Raw genomic sequence first — 20332 nt, forward strand, 5'->3', positions numbered from 1 at the left:
GAGAAGGCAGGAGAATGGGGTTGTGCAATAGAGGCCTTTATTTACTACTGCACAGTACACTGGCTGTGGCCAGCCAGCTCAGAGTCAGTCCTCAATTGAGGAGATTATTCTCTCCTGGTTATATTGTTTTTCATTTGGGGAAAGTAAAGAAATCTCTCTTCCTCAGCAGAAACCAACAGCAGCAGATACACTAGCTGTGTGGTCAGCCAGCTTGGAGTCAGTCCACAGCTAAGGAAACTCTAAATCTCCTGGTTATATTTTTTTCAATACCAGTTCACAAACTGGCTATATAATTCAGCCAGTTCAGGAATCTCCTGGTTATATTTTTTTTGTTTTCTCCTGTTTATTTTTCATTCTTCCTATTTTTTCCCCACACTACCACCTAACTGTGGTAGTGCTTATATTTTCCCCAGCACCCATGTTGTGTATGTGCAGGGGTGGGACACAGTGAAAGACATAAATCTTTATTCAACTTCCAGCACCAGGAAGAAATGAAACACCCGAGTGGCCAGTGACAAGCAGTGCCCTTCTCATCAAAGGGCAATGCTGTGTGATCAAACAGGGGAGGGGAGGGGGAGGGGAAGGGGAAGGGGGAGGGGGAGGGGGAGGGGGAGGGGAAGGGGAAGGGGGAAGGGGGAGGGGGAAGGGGGAAGGGGGGAGGGGGGAGGGGGGAGGGGGAGGGGAGGGTTAAATCAAAATAGAGGTGGGGGTGGGAATATAAAGCACTCCACTCCCTGCAGTGCCCACCTCTCCCTTTTCTCCTGGTTACATCTGTCAGCCAAGGCTTTCCTGATTGGCCCAGGTTAACAACCCCAATCAACAACCTCATAGTCAATAAGATCCACCTGGTCCCAATCACTACAGGTTGAGAAGCATATCAGCCATGATCAAATCACGAAGCAGACCCAGTGGGCCAAATGGCCTCATTCTGCTCCAACATCTTGTGGTTCTGTGGTCAGTTTCTCATTTTATATTCCATAATGAAATTGGTCTTTCCAGTGTGTTGTAGGAAAGCCAAGTTATCTAATTCCTTGAAACATGGGTCCTACCATTTTGTTCCTATTTCTTCTAGTTACAATGATGACTTTTAATTAAGTGCTGCAAGATGGAAATTGATGGGTTTTTGTTTTGTAAGGCTATCAGCCAAATTGGACATTAGATCTGATCTAATTGGTTAGCAGAACAAGACTTAATTGGCTAAATAGCCAATCCCTACTTGTTGTTATATTTGTCTCCAACTAGTGCGATATATAATTACAACAACAACTTGCACTTACATTACACCTTTCAGGTAAAAATTAAGTGCCAAATTACTTTGCTGGAAAGTTATAAGGCAAAAACCTGACCGTGAGTCTCATAAACATTATAGTAAGGCAGGTGACAAAAGGTCTTGTTCAAAGGGGCAAGTGTTGGTGGGATTTTTGGGAAGGAATTGCAGAGCTGCTAGCTGAACGCACAGCCCTCAGTGGTGCAATGATTAAAATCAAGAATGCTAAATATAGCTTTCATTAAAATGTTAGCCATGACAGGCAACTCACACACTCGAGACTTTGTACCCTGGCTGAGAGGGCTGAATTATAAAGAATGTTTGTATTTCCTATCTGTCCTGATGCTGAAATTCATAAAATGAAGCAAATTTATTATTGATCTTCTCACTTCTTCCTCCTAGGAAATGAGAGTGGGTGCAGCACATGCAATTAAAGATCAGGCATCGGCACAAGCCAACACAGATCCTGAAGACTTCCAGGAAAGGTACTGATTATCAAAATCAAGTTGCAATTCGAGAGACAGTTGTGTAGATTGAGCCAGTACTCGTTGAAGAATGAGAGGGAACCTTATTGAAACATGGAAGATTCTTAGGGAACTTGACAGGATTGGTGCGGAATAGTTGTTTCCGCCTTGTGGGAGAGTCTAGTACCCCCAAAGGACATGATCTCAGAATAAGGAGTTGCACACTGATGACAGAAATGAGGAAGAACTCTTCTGTCCAAGGGTAGTGAATCTGTGAAATTCTTTACTGCGGAGGTTGGGTCACTAAGCATTTTCAAGATTGCAGAGACTAGGGAGATCCATGTTTTCAAGACTGAAATAGACAAGTTTTTAATCAGCAAAGGAGTCAGGGATTATCAGGAAAAGGCAGCAAAGAGGATCTGAGCATTGTCTGAACAGCCATGACCTCATTGAATGGTGGAGCAGGCTCGATGGCACATGATCTGTGCCCAATTTATTAACCTTGATCATGAAAGTGCAGTATTCTGAAATGGTCACTTGCAATCCTGATTGAAGAAACTGATCATTCAGTTTCCTGCTGCTCGTTCCCTCAATAATCTCAGTTGCCATTGTTTTAATTCATTGTGGAATTTGGGTGTCTCTGGCTCGGACAGTGTTTGTTGGCCAGTCCTAATAGTGGAGAGCTGCCTTGTTGTGGCACTGCAGTTCACGTGGTTCAGTGGCACCTTATATTGTATGGAGGCATGTTAAGTATTTGATCCAGCATCAGCAATGGAGCAGCAATATCATTGCCAGTCAGGATGGTACATGTTCTTAGACAGGAGGTTGCGGATGGTAATGCTCCCATACATCTGCTACTCTTTGCCTCTTGAGTGGTGGAGATCTGGGGTTTGGAAGGTGCTGTCAAAGTAGCCTTTCTGAGTCACAACAGTGCGTCTTGTTTGTGGTATGCATTGCCCACCTGTACGCTCATTAATGGAGGGAGGGTATATTTGAAATAATAGACAGGATGGTGTCAAGCTTCTTGAGTGCTGCTGGAGCTGCAATTGGGAAGTATTCCATCACAATCCTGACCCATGCCTTGTAGATAGAGGGCAGGCTGGTGTCTGGATATAGGTTGGGAGCATCACACTCATCCTGTGCATTGCCAGCATCCATGTGGCAGCTCCAAACACATCAAGTGACTACTTCAACGAATTGCATGAGGCTCCCCTTCAGAATGTCCCAAAATGCTTTTCAGACAATGAATTTCATTTCAAGTTTAGTCACTTGTAATGCCAATAACACAGCTAGTTGCCCTTGAGAAAGTGGTGTTGAGCTGCTTTCTTAAACCACTGCAGTCCACCTGCTGTAGGTTAGGTACAGTAAGTACACTACTTGTGCACAGCAAGTTCCCACAAACAGCATCATATAAAGACTAAGTCATCCCTTCTCCCAGTGATGTTGGTTGCAGGTGAGATTTTGGACAGGTTGCAGAAGAGAGACACCTCTCCCCAGCCTATTCTTCTTCAGAATAGGATGGTAAATTGCCATTTCCACCTGAGAATGTAGACGGGACTTTGTTTTTTTTTGTGTTTCTTTCAAAAGACAGCACCTCTGACAGAGCCGCACTCCCTCAAATGATCAACCTGAGGCCCGTGATAAGAGTCCCAGCTATCAAGGATGGGGAACCCTGCAGTAAACCTGGCAGCTGCTTCAAATACCCACCTAGACAGCCATGGAGGGCTTAGTGAACTGTGTGAGTGTACTAGGGGGTCGAGGTAGGCAGTCATCAACATCCTGCACAGTGTGAGCTGAAGACACAGAGCACAGTACTTAATCTGTGTAAAAAGCAATTATATTCTCAAGCAATCTCTGAGATAGCCTGGTTCACAAGCCCATGTCACTCCCAAAGAGAAATGTTTTGTTTAATGACTGATACAATCCACTTCCTGTCACTGAAGTGCTACATTGTGGGCCTTTCAAATGCCAATTAAAGACTCGTGAATTGATTAGGTAATAAATTGGATTGTCCAAACCCTTTCTGTTATAACTGAGGTCTCCTTCTGTTACTCCAGTTTTGATGAATGCAGTCATTATTGAGATTAGTGGATAGTGGTCACTCATTGTTTCAGGTATTTTTAATCAACCAGTTCAGAGATGCTCTGACACATCTCGGGAGCAGATGGAGCTTGAACCCAGGCCTTCTGGCTCAGAAATAGGGGACATTACCACTGCACCACAGGATCCCTGCAGTTCACTGCTTCAACTGTACTAAGCCCTTGCAGCTCAGCCAATCGATACAAGAGACAATGGATGGTGCAAAGGTACGAGAGAGGGAAAGGATTTTGGCATGACCAATATAATCAGTCCTGCAGCATCACTGTGCCAAGCTGTGCCCCGCTAACAATTCACCACGTCCCTGCCAACCCCTCATCAATCTTCCTGGCCCCTACCTGCTCTACTCAACTCTCCTACCTTCAACCCCTCATTCCCTTGAAGCATAACCCATCCTACCTCCACAGCCCCTCATAACCTCAGCCCCCATTAGTCCACCTAACCCACCCTGACCACTGATGCCTTTATACCTTCACTCCTTTATCTCTTCAGACCCGCAACCTCCTGCCACTTGTAACCTCAGTCCTCAGACCCACACCCCTCCCTACACCTCATCCCTTCATAACCTTACTCTGCACACTCCTCCTATCTCTTATTACCCTTGCCTTCCTGCTTTCACCCTCTCGTCCCTTCATACCCTCACCCCTCCTACACCACATCTCTTGGCCTCACCCTTCCTGCCTTTTGTACATTCACTCCCTCATGCCCTCACCCCTCCATATCCTTAGCCCCTCCTTGCCTTTTTCTACCTCCCCTTCCCTTCTCCTCAGACCCTCAACATTCCTAACTCTCACCCACTTTTAACCTCACTCCTCTCACTCCAATGCCCACCTTCACCAATCCTCTCAATTTCTCTCCCCACCCCAACCCCCCAACTCACTCTCCTTTTTAGTGGTCAGCCCCTCCTGCCCACTCAGGCTGGGCTTCGGTGCTGGGGTGACTCCGCTCTTTGGGGCTGAGCGAATGAAGCACTGTGTCTACTTACCTGTTCGCAATGATGTGAAACCCGTCTGGTCTAAGCAATCTTAGGCAAAGGGTATTAAATGTTCCAGAGCCTGGAGGTTGGAGCTTGGATACAGATCAGACACAATCTAATTGAAAAGTGGAGAGTTTGAGGGGCTGAATGGCTTCCTTCTGATCAAACTGAGTTCACTGTGAGGCAATTGGACTGTATCCCCATCAATACCTTCACCCGGGACCTTTACTTGGATGGGTGCCAAATCTTTTCCTATTGATGTAATGGAGACCAGTTAACTTGGTGTTGAAGGGGGAACTGCAGCCTCAGTCTTACCCCTGTGATAAGCATCTGGCAGTATCTTCACTTACGTAGGGGAGACTAAACTCAAATTAAGACTTTAATCTTAACTTCACTGCAAAGGCATTTGGGCCTCAACTCATCTGACAGCCATCCCCATTCAAATGGAACATTATTGAGCCACTCATGGGATAGAGTGAGACCATTTGGCCCATCACAGCTCTCCATTGTCATTCTCTTTCCCCTGGTTGATCCTCATCACTCTGTTGCAACAAGTGTCCATCCAAATTCCTTTTTGAAATTGTTGATCATCACTGCCATTGGCAGAGAGTTCCTGGTCTCCACCAGCTGTGTCAAAGATAAAAGTTCTTCTTCAAAATTCTCAATTTCACGAAGGATTCCTCAGTATAATCAAATGCTCCCTTATGCTGTTTATTGAATAAATTAACAATTGGTCTTTTGTTACACAGTGGGATGTATCAGCAGGAACTGAATGATACCAAGAGACCATTCCATCATTATCTATCCAGCAAATATAGCCCATTGAGACTTCAAGACTTGGAATCACATCGACGCTGTCAAGACCGCTCCTCCCCACCAGTTCAGCTTTCATGGTTTATCGGTGAGCCCCTACCCCTGGCACACTGTGAGGGGGTGATGAGCTGTAAAGCCAGTGGTGTTGGGTCCAAGGATAGGCAGCAGCGTATTGATGCCATCTGCTCCATGGCAACCGCCCTCAATGGCCGCATTGAGAATGAAGCTCGGAGGCTGGCTATGGAGACAGATGTCTGGAAAAGGCCCGGAAGCCCAGGTAGGGATGAAGGGCGGGAGCGGGCCGGTTTGGGTGGCTTTACACATTCTGTGGCCAGCTTGACTGACTGCTCTGACCTGAAGCAGCGGCACGTGCCAAGCCCTGAGCCAGCCCCGTCACCGCGGGCATCACTGAGTGACTTCAAAGTCTCACCCGCACTCCGTCAAGAGTGGGGGGAGCAACAGGGAGTTGCCGCACCCGAGGACAAGATGGTGGACAAGAAACCTGCCTTGCAGGATGACCATCCCGAGGACAGCCTGCTGGGCAGCTCCTCTTCACAGAGTGAGAGCAACGTCCCATGGACTGACTTGGAATCTTTGGCAGAGCATGGATTGTGCAGCAAACCCAGAGGGATTTACAACCTCCCAACAGGGAAGCCGGAAGGTAGGACAATACATTCTGGCATTTACCCCACCTTCCCCGAATCCCTTCTGGAATTATTCTGCTGTCTGATTTTGTTCCGCTTGTGAAAATTTCAACCGTTAATGGCCATCTCGTCCAAGTCCAGGAGCAGATCCATGGAGAGGTCCCTCAACTAGCCTCCATTTCTGAGCAAGGCAAGCATTTTACAGCCCGCCCTTGAGTTGTCCTGAGAAGTTGAAGCTTCATTATGCGCAGATTCAGTTGATAAGATACAACAGCAGTGGGCATTCTTTAATGTACCTCGAGCATTTGAAAAGAGAAACTGCAAGATAGTTGAGGGACCCTTCCATGGATCTGCTCCTGGTCTTGGACAAGGTGGCCATTAATGGTTGCAGATAGCAGGCTGTAGAGGGGGTAGTTACACCCAACTGCTGGCCTTGCTTCTGTAGTTATGCCTGAGTAGCACTGGAGAGAGAACACATGGTGTCCATTGGCACACGAGAGGGCTTCAGGACCATGGGGATCACAGGGGCTGAAGTGCATTATCTTCCCCACAAAAAGCAGCATTTTGAAATAATGTTCCCTTTGGACACCTGCCTAGTGCTCCTCTAAGGGACCATTATTTGTTAGTTTGGGTTCATTTTGTCTCTTTTAACATCCATTGTTTTCATTGTAAGGTGAAACCCACTGGTACACTGAGTTAGTTGGGAAGAAGCAGAAGTGTAGAACGCTGCCTTCCCTGAGAATTTCAAAAATCAAGAGGAGTGTCTCAGTTCACCACCTGACTTGAGATTGAGAAGATCTTCCAGTAATTATTTTTTCAACTGGGTGGTGACTTGCTTGGCCACTTGCGAGAGGAATTAATCAGGCAATTTGAGACTCATGTGAGTCCCATGTAGACCAATCCAGGTTTAGGGGCATTTGATGTGGGGAGAAGGTTGTGACCCGGGCGGTAGTTGAGCAGTTTCCTGCTTTGTAGGTCATTAATGTATAAATGGGATGTTTTTCACAATCTGCCCAGTTTTCACACAGCTCAAGTTCCAGGCTACAGTGGCTGATTTGGAATGGACCCTCTGGGATAATAGTTTGACGCTGGAACCATTAAGGTGGCAAGGTGGTTCAGTGGTTAGCACTGCTGCCTCAGAGTACCAGGGACCTGGGTTCAATCCCTGCCTTAGGTGATCCTCTGTGTGGAATTTGCACACTCCCTCTGTGTCTGTGTGGGATTCCTCTGGGTGCTCCAGTTTCCTCTCACAGTCTAAAGATGTGCAGGTTTGCCAGATTAGCCATGGTAAATGTGGGGTTGGGTCTGGGTGGGATGCTCTTTGGAGGGTCGATGCAGACTTGATGAGCTGAATGACCTCATTGTGCTCTCTAGGGATTCTACAATTCTAACCACTCTGCAAATGTACATGAGCGATGTCCAGGCCTGTGGAAGCCAGTCAGTTCCATTGGCTAGAGTGCAGAACGATGCAAATAGTTTGGGTTCAATCTTATACAGTACCAGTTGTTAACCATTCTTTCCATCACTCAATATGGAAGAATGCTTCTCAAGGAATGTCCTTCTAAGTCAATAACCTGCTGCATTGATCCCTGAGGTTCATGCTCAGCAGTGACTTCTAGATGTGACATTCACTTTGACAGCATGCTGAGCATTGTGTGTGAAACCTCCCAGCACTTGCATAGCTTCAAGAGAACTTTGCCCTCAAACTGCCTGACTACTCACTTTCCGTCCTGCAGAAAATGATGCCTCTGATTTCTCGTGGACTCGGGCTAATTGGTGTCCGGGATGAAATGGATTTTGTTCTTAGTTTCTCAAATCCAGTGATTGAACAGCAGAAGCTTCAACCTCCTTTGTCATGCCATGTCGGCACAACTCTGGTGCCTTGTCATCCTGCCCCATTGATCATCAAGTGGGTGAATGGAGAGAGGTGGATCAAGTTGTGTTTAAATGGACCCAGTGTAATTATTGATCTCCCACAGTCCACTCTCTGTGTGTTTGACACATCCAAGTCTCTGCTCGTTATGTTGCAGCAAGTCCCTTTCCCCTATCCAACTTGGAAAACTTTACATCCTTAATTTCAAATCCTTCAAGACCTTGCCCCTCCTCTATCTCTCTAATTCCCAATCCTCAGGTCTCTGAGCTCTTGATTTTATCCAAGCCATCATCCATGGCCCTGTCCACAGCTCACTGGGCTCTAAATTCTGGAATTCCTGCCCCACATCTCTGCTTCTCGACCTCACTTTCTCCTTTCACATACTCCTCAGAATCTACTCTTCAATGAAGCTCTTGAGCGTCAGAAATAATGCCTCCTCATGTAGCACATCACACTGGAAGTCAAGCTCTGTTAATCCTGGAGTCATCGCAAAACTTAAAGTTTTTAACATAAATACTCAAAATCCCTAAACTAGCTGATTTTCAGATAGAAAACACAGACCAGGTTCCTGAACTAAACAAGAAATCACTTTTTATTAAAGGTTATTGTATTCTAGCTATAGATAAACAGTTAAACAACATTAAGTAAATTCTACAGATTAAAACCCTTATTTACAAACACACCCTCTCTCTTTCTCTCTCACACACACGCATGCTCTTACACATGCTGTAAACAGGGAAAATAAACTCATGGGAGGAAGGAAAACTGGGGAAAAGTTCCATCATTTTTGTTCACAAAATCTGTTGGATTGGTTCTTGCTTTTGATTTGCAAGAGGCACACAATGTCTGACCCACTTATGAAAGTTCTCTGGCTTATCCAATTCAAAGTCACAACTTGCAGCATCTGCTGAAAAAAAGGTATGTTTGATTCTGATTTAAAATGGCTTACTGCAGAGAAATATGTGTGTGTGTGTGTGTGTGTGACAGAGTTTTCAGCTCTGCTGGTTTCTCTTTTGTTCTGAACTACTTTATATATGTCTTGTTCACAGCCTAAACTGTTTAACTGTTGTGGTTCTGTTCGCCGAGCTGGAAGTTTTTGTTGCAACAAAAACTTCCAGCTCGGCGAACAGAACCACAACAATGAGCACCCGAGCTACAAATCTTCGCACAAACTTTAAACTGTTTAACTATTTGGCTAATAGATGTTGGTAGACAGGGGATCTTTGTTATTGACAATTGATCTTGAGTCCGCAAACCAATCAGCTTTACAGTTCAAACCAATAGAATTGTGGATGCTGAAAATCAAAATCGAAAACAGAAGTTGCTGGAAAAGCTCAGCAGGTCTGGCAGCATCTGTGGAGAGAAATCAGAGTTAACGTTTTAATTGTGTTCTGAGGAAGGGTCACTGGGTCCAAAATGTTAATTCTGATTCCTCTCCACAAATGCTGCCAACCTGCTGGGCTTTTTTCAGCTATTTCTGTTTTTGATTCTGATTTTCAGCATCTGCAATTCTATCAGTTCAGCTTCATAGTTCATCAGCATATTGCTAGAACTCACAACTACACAAATAGAACTCACAGAAGGTATCAAATTCCTTACTGAAATGTGCAGCCATCCTTGTAAATCCATTTGAAAGCAATTTTTTTTCTCATTTCGGTCTGTAGTTTTTTTCAAAAAGTACATAAGTAAAAAGACAGTCTTTACAAGATTAATGCCAGATTTTTTTTTTGACTATGGTCCTGTATAGCAGCCCAGGACATTTTATTACATCAAAGGTACTACATAAATATTTGTCGGCATTGATAGGTTTTGCAGAGATCTCTCAGCTTTGTAAAGAATCTGCACCAAAATTGGTCAATTTGATGAAAAATTATTCCAGTTACTGATCAAAGAATTGCATTACTGGATAGCTCATCATCTGACGTCTTTACTTTTGTATTAACAAGATTTGCTTACAAACTATCTTAAAGATCATTTGTTAAATTTATTTTGTCCTGCCTTTCGAAGTGTCTGAAATATTTTAATCCATCTTTTCTTCTTTTCTGGGTCTGCCTTTGTTCTCAGAAATGGTTAATAAATGTACTGGTGTCCAGAGATTCTTCAATGAATTGGACCATCAAGCAACAAGAAAGGTCAAAAGTCATGAGCTCCCTTTTGAAACAGTCCTATCTGAGAACAGATCCCCGAGTGGAAGGTACTGAATGATTGTGAGACTGTTGCTGAAATGACCCAATATCATGGTGTCTGGAAATCACCAGAATATTGAGGGTCACTGAAAAGTCATTGAGCACTGAATGAGGTCATTTAGCCTATTGTATCTATGCAAACCCTTGGAAGAGCTGCTCACTCAGCCCTTTCTCATTACTTCTTATTCCCTTCTTGGGATGTGGATGTCACTGGCAGGGTCACTATTCATTACCCCATCCATGGTTGGCCTTGAGAATGTGGTGGTGGGTTGCCTTCCGGAACTGCTGCTATCCTCTACCCTACTCTATCCTGCAGTCTCTTTCTCCCTCAAACATTTATTCCAGTTGAAAGTTGCTCTTGAACCTGGTCCTGCCAATCTTTGAGGCAGAACATTCCAGAATACAACAACACAACCTTTTTTTGTTTTAAAATGCTTCCTCAGGATACCTTCTGCTTGTTTAAGCAACTTGTGCTGTAATTTGTGACTTGAAATGTGCACCTTCTGGACCTCTGACAGGAGTCTCTGCATCAAAAATGAGTTCAAAATGACATCCAAGACCTGGTCCCTTAACTCTGGCAATATCCACATGACAGATATCTATCTTTACAAGGGATTTGGACCTCAGTCAAAACTTCTTGTTGGCCGATAAGGGTGAACGCTGCCTATTAAATAAAATGAGTTCCTCCTGATTAGTTTTTTCAGCCTGCGTATGATATGATTTCAGTCCGAGAGCACTTATGGCATTGTGGTAGTGTCCCTACCTCTGTCTCAGGAGGCCTGCGTATAAGTCCCACCTGTGTGTAATAGCACCTCTGAGATTTATTTAAAAATGAGTATGATCCCAGTCAGGGAAAACAAGTTACCCTAACAAACCTGCTCCCCAAATATCATGCTGAGAATTTACTTTCCCATATGCGTTAACCAGATGGAATTTGGACCAGATGTCCAGTTTCTTTAAACAGTGCTTCTCTATAATATGTATATCATGATAAGGCAGCAGATTACCTGCTTTTCACTGCTTGAGTTCCAACCTTCTTGCAGTAGTCTATCATGTGACTACTGAGGTGATGATATACCTCAGAGGCTCATTTACATACCCTTTCTCTCCACAGAAAGAATCGGTGCCTGTCTGTGTGTCCCAAGGGAGCTATGGACAATAAAAAATCTTGTCAATTCTGATAATAATATTGCAGTTTAAATTGTGAGCTCAATTCCATTTCACGTGGATCTTGTATTAATCAGAAAGATACTTAGAGTTCTAAAGCTATTATGGTACAGAAAGAGTCCACTTGCCCCTTGAGTCCATGCCAGAACCCTCCATGCAACTTGTTGATGATACTGGGGAAGCCTGCAAACATATTTAAAATGGGAATGTGTGCTGACTCCAGCTTTTAATGAGGGGTTCAATCTCCAATCCAATGTGTTCTGCAGGGCCCAGGCAGCTCCTTTCTTTTCTTCATTCAATTTCTTCCTCTCCAGGTTCTTATGTTTTAAATTTCATTGGCCTGGAAAGCTTAGTTCTCTCATTGTAGAGGTATATCTGAAAACAAATCATTAAGATTTGCAGCATGTTAATAACAACATTGCTGTCACTTGTACTGTGACTTGTAAAGCTTTGGAGAATAGACGCAAGAAGCTGGTGGTTTAGAACAAAACACGAATTGTGAGGACTTTTAAGATTGATTGATCTTCCTGGATATACCTGTGAGCAACGTGAGAGAGTAGTCATAGGGGAAGTTTGTTTACCATTTCACTCCAACTAGAGTGTCAACAAACATACCCAGGATATTATGAAGACCCAGGTGTCAAGAGAACTGCACAAACAATAGAGTGGTTTCGGGGGAGCAGAGGATTGTGGGTATTGCAACCACCATTGTTGACTAATTGCAGCCAGGTTTGCCATAAGGTGGGAGTGAGATGGAGCTATTGGAGGTGTTAGGCCTTGTGATAGAACTTCTGAAAAATATGATCCAACCAGAATCAAAAGCAGGAAATGCTGGAGAAGTTAAGCAGGTCTGTCAGTATCTGTGCAGTGAGAAATAGAGTACAGGTTTTGGGTCCAGTATGACTCTTGTTTGGAAATGGTCCAACTAGAGTTGGCAGTTCAGAAGATTGTTCAAGCTCTCTGCTAGAGACTTGAGCTCAAAATCTAAGCTGACATTCCAGGGGAGTACGGAAGAAGTGTTGCACCATAGCTTTCATGTGAGACTTTGAATCCCTGTAGGTAAACATAAAAGATCCTATGGCACTATTTTGAAGATGAACAGAGGAGGCATCCCTGGTGTCCTGGTCAAAATCCATTTCTCAATCAATACTACAAATATGGATTACTCTGGTCATGTGATTCACATTTTGGGAGCTTGCTGTACACAGATTGACTGTTGAATTTCCCTTCTTAACAATAACATCTGGACTTACTGATAATTAATTCTGGGAAGTGCTTTGGCATCAGGAGCAGATGCAAAACGTGTGAAATAAAATCACATTCATACTGTATTTTTTAAAACCTGTGATATATATATATATTGTCCACTAGATGACACTCTTGCTCTGTTTTCCTGTTCACTGGTCCACTGAACAAGGCAATTGAAACAGTTTGTCAACTTGTTTCTAAGCCTCGTGCATTTGAACTTGGACACTGTGACGTGCTCACTGATCTGACTTGGTTCTTAATCTGGAAACTCAACAATGTTAAAATTCTCATACTCATTTTCCATTTCTCCTTTGGTCTGACTCCTCCCTGTTTCTGTAATCTCCTCCAACTCCACAACTCTCTGAGATCCCTTCACTCCTCCAATTCTGGATATTGTGCATTCCCTGTTTTAATCACTCCTTCATTGGTGACTGAGTCTTCAGCTGCATCCACAAATTCCTCCCTAAACATCTCCATCTTTCCTTCCTCCTTTGCAATCTCTTTGAAACCCATCTCTTTTACCAAGCTTGTGATGACCAATTCTAAAAAGTTCTGAACTGGCTCTACATCAAATTTGTTTGGTGTTGCTGTGAACCACCACTAATCGTAAGGTGCTGTCTAAAGGCAAGTTGTTGTTATGTAACAAAGTCACAATACCAATACAGTGGTGACTCCTGGCCCCATACTTGTATCTGTAACACCCAGCCTTGGGTACACATTGAGTGAGGAATCAAAGATAACAGGTGCGACCACCCACAGGATCCAGAGTTCTTTTAAGGAGAAATCATTTTCTGCAACAGTGGTTTGGATTTAGAACATACCATCAGATTGGGTGGTGGATACAGATTCAATTGAATCTTCAGAAAGGAATTCAATTAAAATTTTCAGGGGAACAAATGCAGGAAAGAGGGGAAAGAGCTGGGGAGTGGAGTTGACGGGATTACACTTTGAAAGAGATGGGACAGAGTCAAGGATCTAAATGGTTTCCTTCTGTGCAGTACTGCTCTATGATTCTATATATGGAAGGGGAATTGGCAGAAAATAAGCTGTCCAAGATCAATGAGCGACATTTGTCCTAAAGTTAATATAAGGAAGGTACATGAAATGTGTGTAGCTGCGGACTTGTGGCTCTGTCTGTGTGGCTGATGTGTATCTGTGTGACTCTAACTGTCTATTTGACTGTGTGAGTGTCTGATTATGTGCATTTGTATTTGATTGTGTGTCTGTATGACTGTGTCCATCTATTTGTGTGCCTGTGTGTATGTGTGTCTGTGTGACTGTGTTTGTCTGTCTCCATGAGTCTGTGTCTGTCTCTGTTTGTGTCTTTGTGAATCTGACTGTGAGTCTATCTGTATGTGTGAATTTGTATTTGTTTGTGTGACTGTTTATCTGTATGACTGTGTGTTTGTCTAAATGTGTGAATTGTGTGTAAGACTGAATGTAGAGTTTTGAGAAAAATAGAGAGCTGACAAGTCTTAAAAATGTGTTGCTGGAAAAGCGCAGCAGGTCAGGCAGCATCAAAGGAACAGCATATGCCCGAAACGTCGATTCTCCTGTTCCTTTGATGCTGCCTGACCTGCTGCGCTTTTCCAGCAACACATTTTTAAGCTCTGATCTCCAGCATCTGCAGTCCTCACTTTCTTCTAGCTGACAAGTCTGTCTTGTTAAGTGTAATTTCTAGTTAACAGGAAGAACTCTCAGTTTATGAGATTGTCTATATAAAAGATCCTCTATATAAGTGAAGTCTTTGCTCAGTGAAGCACACGGTTAATTTGTCACCGTTAACAGAATTGATTATGAACTGAAAGTAACTGTGCCAGTTGAGTTTCATTTTAAATCCTAATGCTCATTGATCATTATCTGTGGGTTTTCCCTCCTCTCCTCTGTTGAAATATTGGCATCAGCCATTCCATCATCCTTTTTGACAGCAACAATAATGTTTGATGAACTCCACTACCTCCAGACCAGCCAAAGGAGCATTGTGCATTCTCTGAGAAGATGTCTTGTCGGGCACAGTTGGTTGAGCAGCCCTTTGGAACCTCCTGCTCTAAGAGTGTTTCCCACCAGAAGATTAGGGAGCCTGACAGATGGAGCCCCTCCTGTGTTGCTAGCTGTCTGCATTTCTTTGAACCCACTTTCCTTCTCTATCATTTTACTGTGCGCTGTATCAGCCTTCAGCTGTGGCTTGGAGGGAAGCATGCTCACCTCTAAGTTCAAAGATTGTGGGTTCAAGTCCTGCTCCAGAGACTTGAACCCATTAAACTGAGTTTACAACTCTCTGTAGAAGGAGTTCTTGAGGTGCAGTGGTAGTGTCTTTGCCTCTCAAGTTGGAGGCCTGGATTTATGTCTTGCCTGTTCCAGATGTGTCATATCTTCTCTGAACACTTTGACGAGGAACATATCGATGCCTGTCTGTTGTACCAAGGGTGTGGTATACCATTAGAGGTGCTGTCTTTACAGTGAGATGTCTATCCTCTCTCGTTGTATCACAGACACATGGTCGTGGAGAAGGCATTTGGTATGCTTGCCTTCATTAGTCAGATCATTGAGTTACAGAAGTTATGTTACAGCTGTACAAGACATGTGGTAAGGCCACATTTGCAATTCTGTGTAAAATTCTGGTCTCCCTGCTATAGGAAGGATGTTATTAAACTGGAAAGAGTGCAAAGGATGTTACCGAGACTGGAAGGTTTGATTCAAAAGGAGAGGTTGGATAGGCTGGGACTTTATTCCCTGGAGCATAGGAGGCTGAGGGGTGGCCTTTATAAATGTTTATAAAATCATGAGGGGCATGGATAGGGAGAATAGGTTTAAGGTGAGAGGGGAAAGATTGAAAAGGGATCTGAGCGGCAACTTTTTCACCCAGAGGGTGGTGCATGTACAGAATGAGCTGCCAGAGGAAGTTGTGGAGGCTGGTACAATTACAATATTTAAGAGACATTTAGACAAATATGTGGATAGGAAGGGTTTAGAGGGATATGGACCGAACACCGGCAAATGGGATTAGTTCAGTTTGGGAAAGCTGGTTAACATGGATGAGTTGAACTGAAGGGATTGTTTCTGCATTGTATGGCTCTGACTTTATGTGGATGTAAAGGATTCTCGAACACTATTCTGTGAGGTTGAACAAACTGTCAGAGGAAGTTAAAATCTAAAACAAATTCCTACCCCATTCTAAATTCCATTGGTGTAAATATTCAGATTATAAGGACTCCTGTACTTTGCGTAACCTGACTTAAATAAGATGAGCAAGTTCAACTTGGGTCACTTCTAGCCATGCCAGTGACCCCCTGTCAGGAGCAGCTGTAACAGAGTGGATCTGTCAGAATCAAGGGTCAGTCATTCAGGACTCGGGTGCAGACAAATTTCTCGACTGAGAGGAGTTGTGAACCTGCTCAGCAATAACCTGCTCAATGATGCCCAGTTTGGGTTCTGCCAGGATCATTCAGCTCCTGAACTCATTCCAGCCTTGGTTCAAACGTGGACAAAAAAGCTGAATTCCAGACGTGAGGTGGCAGTGACTGCCCTTGACATCAAGGCTGCATTTGACTGAGTGTGGCATCAAGGAGCCCTAGCAAAACTGGAGTCAGTGAGTAACAGGGATAAACTTTCCACTGGTTGGAGTCATACCTAGCACACAGGAACATGGTCGTGCTCCAGAACAGCTCTGCAGGAGTTCCTCAGTGTCCTGGTCCCAACCGTCTTCAACTGCTTCATCAATGACAAGCTCAGAGGTGGGGATCTTTGCTGATGATTGCACAATGTTCAGCACCATTCACAAATTGCCAGATACAGAAGCAATCCATGTTCAAATGCAGCAAAACCCAGGTAATATCCAGGCTTGGGCTGACATGGGAAGTAACATTTGCACCACACAAAGGTCAGGCAATGGCTATCTTCAATGAGAGACTAATCTAACCAACACCCCTTGACATTCAGTGGTGTTACTATCACTGAATCCCTCACTATCAACATCATTGGGGCTGCCATTGACCAGAAACTCAACTGGACCTGACACATAAATACAGTGGCTACAAAAGCTGATCAGAGGCGAGGAACACTGTGACGAGTAACTCACTTCCCGCTTCCCCAAAGTCTATCCTTTATCTACAAGGCACAAGTCAGTGGTCTAATGGAATATTCCCCAGATGCCTGGATGGGTGCAGCCCCAAGAACACTCAGGAAGTTTGACACAATTCAAGACAAAACAGCCTACTTGATTGGCACCACATCCACAACTCTCCACCACCAAAGCACAGTAGCATCAATGTCTACTGTCTCCAAAGGCACTGAAGAAATTCACCAAAGATCCTCATACAGTACCATCCAAACTCACGCTTACTCACCACCTGACTTGGAAATAAATGACCAATTCCTTCACTATTGTTGGATCAAAAACCTGGAAGTCCGTCCCAAAGGGCAAGCAACCTACAGCAGGTGGACTGCAGCAGTTCAACAAGGCAGCTCACCCCCACCTTCTCAAAGTTCAAGGGGACAGGCAACAAATGCTGGGCCCAGCCAACAATATCCCATATGTAATTTTTAAAAAAATTCTCTTTCACACAGCTCATAATTAGAGCCTGGAAATGCGCTGCCTGAGTGTGTTGGAGGCAGATTGAATTGAGGCATTCAAGAGGTTTATTCAACTGGATTGTTATTTAGTAGAAATAATGTGCAAAGGCACAAGGGAAAGCAGGAAATGAGCTCTCAGTAATGGTGTTTGTTTGAAGAGCCAGTGCAGAGATAGAGTCATAGAGATGTACAGCATGGAAACAGACACTTCGGTCCAACTTGTCCATGCCGACCAAATATCCCAACCCTCCCACCTGCCAGCACCCGGCCCATATCTCTCCAAACCCTTCCTATTCATATACCCATCCAGATGCCTCTTAAATGTTGCAATCGTACTAGCCTCCACCATTTCCTCTGGCAGCTCGTTCCATACATGTACCACCCTCTGCATGAAAAAGTTGCCCCTTAGGTTCTTTTTATATCTTTCCCCTCTCACCCTAAACCTATGCTTTCTTATTCTAGACTCCCTCACCCCAGGGAAAAGACTTTGTCTATTTACCCTATCCATGCCTCTCATGATTTTATAAACCTCTATAAGGTCACCTCTTAGCCTCCAATATTCCAGGGAAGACAGCCTTAGCCTATTCAACCTCTCCCTATAGCTCAAATCCTCCAACCCTGGCAACATCCTTGCAAATGAAGCAAAATATTACAACACTTGAAAATTTGGGCCTCCTGTTTTGAAGGAACTATGCTGAGGCCTCCATGTTTCCCAGGTTTCAGAAGACATTGATTTTGTAGGTGGGGAAAGGGACAGAAAAGGAGGAAAGAAATTATTCTGAACTTTGCAGTATTAAATCTAATGGGCTGAATAGCCTTCTTCTACCCCATAACATTCCAGTGATTCCATGATTCTCCAGTCTCATTACTGTCTTCCATCTGGATCTTATTGCTTAAATCTTCCCAATGAGAGATCATTAAAAAATGATCTGGAATTGAAATCTAGTCTCAGTGATGTTATATTTGATGTTGTGGAAATTCATCTGGTTCACTAATGTTCTTCAGGGAGGAAATTTGCTGTCATTATCTGATCTGGCTGACCAGAACCACACTAATTAATTTCGCTGCGAAATGGCCCAGCATTTCCCTCAATTCATGGACAATTAAGGTTTGACAACAAATGCTGGCCTTTGCCTGCGATGTTCACATCCCACACAAAAATACGATGCAGGAGATAATTGAAAAGACCAATCTTGATCGGCCAAGCAGCAAGCAGGATCACTGCCTGAAGCAGATTCACTTGTAACTTTCTTGGACAAATACTTGAAGGGAAAACATTTCCACGGGGTACTGAGTGAGAGCGGGGGCCAGGATTAATTGAATAAATGTACCAAAGATCCAGCACTGTTAGAATGGGCTGAATGGCCTCCTTTTGCCCTCTGTCATTAAATGATTCTTTGACTGGCATCAAGCTGATTAACTTCAAGTTAGAGCAGGACGCTTATCTGGGACATGGTCACCTGAAATAGACCGGTTGCTCCAAATGGCCTGTTTCTGTGCTGTACATTATCTGTAATTCCATGAACCCACATGACTCTGCAGATAAGGGGAGCGAACTGGAAGATTTGGTGCCATTGAACAGAAGCATTCAAATGAAAATGCATCGTTAGTATATTGCTTTTTTTTTGTCTGTTGCAAAACAACATAATCTTTCTTTGAACCTATGGACCACTTAATGGCAGATGAATGAGGGTTGAGGATAGAGCTTTATAATCTTAACATGACAAACAATGGTTTGCATCTCAAGGGCTTATATCATCAAATTTAATTTGGCTGAAATGCTGTGAAGTGAAAGGTTGTTCTGTTAATCTGGGGGTGTTTCAAACACTTGGAGCTGTTTTTCTGAGATGCTGATAATTTTATTTTGGTCTGTTAATATATGTAATGCACATGCACACAGACACACGCACCCCTCAAACAATAGATGCTGAACTGCTTAATACCGTGGAGATAAATTCTTTTAAGGAGATTGTTTGGTGCTTGACAATTGCAGATGGATTAGGCAATTGAAACACTTGCCCTGGATTTCAGTGCTCCCGCTTTGTTCTTGCCAGATCAAGGTCAGTTGCATTGTCAGCTTTTTTTTTAGAAAAAAAGAGATTTCTGTCCCCTTTTACAGACTTAACAAAATGTGTGTTGAAAACGTGTGCTTGAAAGCACCAAGAGTCTTGTGGAAGTCGATTCAATCACACAATGAGCTGAATATTCACTTTCTGGCATTTTTGAAAGCTTTCAACTCACAAAAGCCAGGATGAAAAATTTCACCATACAGGATCCCACCATCTAGCCCACAGTATTGATTAATTCCACCCAGCTCACAAAAGACAGATTTAAGGAAATATTTTTCTTTGCTCCTCATTTGCAAGATCTCCTACTCAGTTACAGGAGGCAGAAATTACGCAAAAAAGATAAATGAGAATTGAAGTTGTTGGTTGGTTCTCTGAGCTCGTTGATTTTGTTGTAAATGTTTTGTCTGCCTCCTGGGTGACATCTTCAGTGCTGTGTAGCCTCTGGATGAAGCACTGTCATTGAGATCTGCCCCAAATTTACACAGTTCTGTCTGTTATGGTGGGTGGTTCTACTCCCAGTTTCGTACTGTAATGGTCTGTAGATGGGGTCTATTTCAGTGTGTTTGTTTATGTAACTGGTGGATGAATACCAGCTCTCCAGGAAATCCTGAGCTTGTCTTTGTTTAGCCTGTCCCAGTATCATCGCGTACACACCCACGAGTTCCACATATTCAGCACCCTCTGGCTGAAGAAATTCCTCCTCAACTCAGTTCTGAAGGATTATCCATTCAGTCTGAGGCTCTGCACTTCAATCCTAATTTGTCCGACTGGTGGAAACATCTTCGCATGTCCACTCTACCCAGGCACTGTCTAGAATCTCTGATGAATTTCTGCAGTTCTACTTGTACACACTGCTGCTAATTAACGTCTGTGGAGAGAGTGGACATTTGTGAATATAGTGCTAATGAAGTGGGCTACTTCAGCCTGGATGGTGTCAAGCTTCTTGAGTGCGACAC

General features: G+C 43.7%; 1 protein-coding gene across 6 annotated transcripts in view; it reads left to right on the plus strand.

The window, feature by feature from the left end:
• The window catches only part of LOC122564952 (uncharacterized), a 163203-nt gene that overhangs the window by 62783 nt on the left and 80088 nt on the right, over positions 1 to 20332 (plus strand). For all 6 annotated transcript variants that reach the window (XR_015760691.1, XM_043720494.2, XM_087998258.1 and 3 more), the window contains exons 12-14: positions 1670 to 1752; positions 5554 to 6278; positions 10199 to 10328. Coding sequence is in view for 5 of the 6 variants with exons in the window: in XM_043720494.2 (XP_043576429.2) it covers positions 1670 to 1752; positions 5554 to 6278; positions 10199 to 10328 (938 nt within the window). In the remaining variant the exon portion in view is untranslated. The remainder of the gene's footprint in view (positions 1 to 1669; positions 1753 to 5553; positions 6279 to 10198; positions 10329 to 20332) is intronic.

Source organism: Chiloscyllium plagiosum, unplaced genomic scaffold, assembly GCF_037043375.1.
Source record: "Chiloscyllium plagiosum isolate Xiang-an unplaced genomic scaffold, Cpla_swu_hap1 HiC_scaffold_21, whole genome shotgun sequence".
Lineage (NCBI taxonomy): Eukaryota > Metazoa > Chordata > Chondrichthyes > Orectolobiformes > Hemiscylliidae > Chiloscyllium > Chiloscyllium plagiosum.